Here is a 4,255-nt window from a genome sequence, read left to right on the forward strand (position 1 = left end):
TAGTGCTGTTCATTAAATAGAACCAGGTCTGCTGACCTTTTGGGGCTCCTTTCCAGCAGAGATTTGGGGTTATCACAGAACCAGGTGGGCAGTCAAAAGGGATTGTGTCACTTACCTGTGGCAAGGTGGGCTCCAAGTTCTCCTGCCCCTTTTCTGGGCCTGTACTTTAACACATCCCACCTCCAGCCACTGTGCAGGGGAAGCTGCAGCAGGCTCACTCCAAACAGGGACCCTAGTTGTGCTTCTGGCCTTGCATCCAGGGCTTAGGGTCCCCTCAGCTCCACTAGATCTAAATCTGATAGCTGGTCCAGTCCACTGGAGCCCAGCAAGCTTTCAGCTTCAGCCCTGCTCACGTAATTATTGAAATAAAAAAACCTGGCCAGGCACAGTGGCTCACGCCAGTAATCCCAGCACTTTGGGAGGCCAAGGCAGGAGAATCAGTTGAGGCCACGAGTTTTGAGACCAGCCTGATTTTGTATTTTTGCTCCATTGATAGTCCATGAAAATATTTACCTTGTTTTTGAGTCAGATGGTGTTTTCTACTTTTCCATTTTCTGTCTCACTGTTGTTTGGGTCAAAGCGGTGTCAATGCCTGAGCCCTAAACTGTGTCTTTGACTCTCTGACCTCCTGTCTCTTCCCTCCTTCCCACCCCCAGCCTGGCTCCCTTCACAGCACCCACTTCATCTTGTCCCTTGCTTCTTGCTGTAACTCCTTCCCCTCACCCCAGCCATGGCTCCCACACACACCCCTGCACAGTCTCTCCTGCACCCCCTTTACCACACGGACACTCAGTCTTGCACCTGACTCTTAACTCTCCCCACACCTGCTGGTCTCACCCGTTCACTTGGTGGCCGTGACTCTTGCCCAGGCACCCACAGCTCTGCCAAGTGTTCACCCTTTGTGAGACTAGAATTGCTCACAGCCGAACAAGCAGGGCAAAATGACAACCTTTTTAAGACCTGTAAGAACTTAGAAAATTTACTGCCCTAAGAATCACAGGAAACATGGGTAAATGTTTTTACGGTACTGGAATGAGGAAAGCTCTTCTAGCCCTGATGTGAAATCCAGATTTATTAAAATTTAACAAATCAAAAATCAAAATTTTGGGGGGGGGGAACCAAGGGCAACACACGTAACCTAAACATAATATGCTGAAATAAAAAAAAAATTTGGGGTAGCATTAAAAAAATGAGTTTGTAAAGAAAACTCAAGACAAAGTCTAATTTCCCTAATATACAAAAGGTTGCTAAAAATCAGTAAGGACTAACAATCTAATAATAAAATGGTGAGATGAGAATGGGCAGTTTCCCAATAGAGAAAATACAAATATCCAATAAACGGAACATTTGCCAAGCCTCACTTAAAAAGCAATGGTATAATCAGTTTTTGCTACTCAGGCTGGCAAAATTTTAAAATTGATAATACAGAGTATTGGCAAGCAGGTAATAGATATTTTTGTATCACAACATAAATTGGTAAAAACTTTTTGGCAGGCTTAATTGGCAATGTATTAAATGTCCCCACCCTTTGACCCAACAATTCTACTTCCAGGACTGTTTCTCACCAGTGCTCAAAGATAAGAACAAAGATGTGTTCACTGTGGCACTGTGGGCAATAGCCACATGCTAGAAATCCCCCAGGCCAGTCACCGCGGAACCAGGAAATAAATGCTGGGACAACTGCATGCTGGAATGCCAGCCAGTTTCCAGAGTGAGGAAGCTCTAAGTGTGCTGGACACATCAACATGTCCAAGGTATGCTGATCAGTGAAAAAGCAGGCTGCACAAGAGCGTGAATAGAACATTCACATTTTTGTAAAAGAAAACTTGGTTGGTTTATGGCCAATAGAACACAGTGTGATGGAATGTTCACCAAGTTGCCAGCAATGGTGACCCCCCCCCCCAGAGAGGTGGGGGTAGAGGGCACTCTCATTTTATTATATATACACACACATTTTTTTAAATGAGCATATATTAGTCTAGTAAGCAGAAAAACACAAAAATCATGATTAGTAAAGCATTTCTCATAATTACTTTAAAATGTCTTACCATAATGAATAGTGCATATAGTTATAATTTTCTATCCTTATTCATACAATGTATGGATTAAAGTAACCCATAAAGTCCACTATTATGGATGAACAGCAGAATCAGTTTTCACTTGGTCATAACTTCCTTTCCAAACTGTTGCTTGGCTCTAGGCACAGTGCGACACCCCATGGGTAAGAACCAACCAACTGGGCTGGACGTGTGTTCAATCACCAGGTGTCTCCTGGCTGCCAAGAATAAGCACACGGGGCAATTGACAGAAGGCAGGCCAGATCCTTGAAGGATTCACCTACCCTGGCTGGACCAATCTCTCAAAGGGGCTGGGATCTACTGACTTCTACGTTCTCCCCAAATCTGAAGTTTACAAAAGTAGCAGAGATGCTCCTCGGGGAGAAATGGATATCTTCTGCAACAGAGCACAGAGGTAAAAGGGGTGAGGTGGAACATTTCTAGATTTCAGGAGGAGGCTGGCCTCAAGGGCAGGAGAATTGCTCAAGATGGGTCCAGGAAAGGGCCAAGTCCCAGGACTCTGCTGCTGCTACCTGCTTCACCCACGGTAGTGGGGCCACACCCTCCTGCCTGGCCTCTACCTCTAGCATTTCCTCAGGGGCTGGAGGCTGCTCCTAACACCCCAAGCCAGAGAACAGGCAAAGAGTCCTGGGCCCAGCGATTACCAACAGCAACCAGATTACCATAAATATGGGGGAAACCATGGCTTAAAAAGGGAAAAAGGACTAAATTTTCCAAAATGTAAAATTTCCCTATTTTCCCCCATCATTTGCACAAATTTTGGTCAAGTCCAAATGTAATTTGAAATGAGGTAGGTAGTTTCTCTCTAATCGTGCCTTCGTCGTCGTGGTGACAGTCCAGGCCTGTGCTGAGAAAGCACTTGTCTCGTGGAGAAGGGCAGCGCCAGGGAGGGCACCAGTGACTGGTGGAGCTTCTCAGTTGGCTATTTTCTCAATCTCGTCCAAATCATCTGTGTCCAATCTTTCTATCTTCTTATCTGGGGGGGGAAACACACAGGTCTCTGCCCTGCCTAGGAACATGCCACCCCTCGGGCCATAGCAGCCTTCATTGAGCACCAAAGGCTCCCAGTGCCTGAGCAGGGGCAATAGGGCCCTGGTCACTGACAGCAACAGTCAGAGCCACAGAGGCCGTGTCATTTGAGTCCCTGGCCCCTGGACTGTCCGGGTGTGCGCCCCGAGCACTTCCATATGGTAGGAAAGGGGAGGGTGCTCAGGGACAGAGGCCTCTCTCGGGGCTACAGAAAAACCCACCCCTTTCCCAACCCCGGCTCCTCAGGAAAGGGTGCTGGGCCGAGGACCCTCCCAGGGACTCACTAAAATGCTCCTGGATCCTGTTCAGGATGTTCATGCTGTGCTTGCTGTCCACCATGTTCACGGCCAGGCCCCTCTTGCCGAAGCGGCCGGTGCGCCCGATGCGGTGCAGGTAGGTCTCGTTGTCCGGGTTCCCGTCCTTGTCCACAGGAAGATCAAAGTTGATGACGACAGATACTTGTTCAACGTCGATGCCTGCGTGAAGGAGAGTGGGAAACACAGAGGAGTAAGGACAGGAGACAAAAACCACTGTCGTCCACAGGTAGGTCAACGTAGACCAACTCTGGGTAGAGAGAGCGTCTAGGACATGCCAGCTCTGGGAACTGGGTACAGGAGGGCACATACAGACGTAGCAGCATCCAGAGAGAAAGAACAGAACCTTGGCGGGTGCAGGGAATTATGACACCAGTGAAAAAGCCTCTGGCAGGCACAAGCATCTGGAGTCGCGTGCCCAGGAAGAGCAGACTCCATCCTCTACCAGTCAGACGCCCTGTACGTTTCCTTCCACAAGGCAGACTCCCGGCTTTTGTGTACGTTCTTACCGTACAAAATCCAGATACTCTCCCCTAGAAAGGAATCTCACCACCAACCCCACCAATCTCCCTCGGACAGATTTCTAATATATGAACGAGGATTTCTTTCCCTAACAGGGCCTGGGACCCCGAGCCTAGCAGACCAAAACACATTCTCTGCTCACCACGGGCACACACGTTGGTGGTCACCAGAACCTTCTCTTTGCCCTCTCGGAAGCGCTCGATCACTGCAGCCCTCTGCTCCACCATCATTTCGCCACTCAGCAGAGCCACCTGGTGGCCTTCTTTTGAGAGCTCTGCTGCCAGCCAGCTAGCTGTTTTGCGGGTCTGGAAT

General features: G+C 48.6%; 2 protein-coding genes across 2 annotated transcripts in view; one reads left to right on the forward strand and one right to left on the reverse strand.

Annotated features, from left to right (window-relative positions):
- The window catches only part of ST3GAL2 (ST3 beta-galactoside alpha-2,3-sialyltransferase 2), a 52,727-nt gene extending 50,468 nt beyond the window's left edge, over positions 1-2,259 (forward strand). Inside the window, exons 10-11 of the transcript XR_001137357.1 lie at positions 1,553-1,754; positions 2,201-2,259. The gene's annotated coding sequence lies outside the window, so the exon portion shown is untranslated. The remainder of the gene's footprint in view (positions 1-1,552; positions 1,755-2,200) is intronic.
- Positions 2,260-2,815: 556 nt separating this feature from the next.
- DDX19A (DEAD (Asp-Glu-Ala-Asp) box polypeptide 19A) overlaps positions 2,816-4,255 on the reverse strand; it is a 20,308-nt gene continuing 18,868 nt past the window's right edge. The window contains exons 10-12 of the mRNA XM_012641548.1: positions 4,086-4,248; positions 3,392-3,583; positions 2,816-3,054 (exon numbers count right to left, since the gene is read on the reverse strand). Coding sequence (XP_012497002.1) covers positions 2,993-3,054; positions 3,392-3,583; positions 4,086-4,248 — 417 coding nt within the window. The 3' untranslated portion in view covers positions 2,816-2,992. The remainder of the gene's footprint in view (positions 3,055-3,391; positions 3,584-4,085; positions 4,249-4,255) is intronic.

The sequence above is a fragment of the Propithecus coquereli genome, unplaced genomic scaffold, assembly GCF_000956105.1.
Source record: "Propithecus coquereli isolate 6110/MARCELLA unplaced genomic scaffold, Pcoq_1.0 Scaffold165, whole genome shotgun sequence".
In the NCBI taxonomy this organism is placed as follows: Eukaryota; Metazoa; Chordata; class Mammalia; order Primates; family Indriidae; genus Propithecus; species Propithecus coquereli.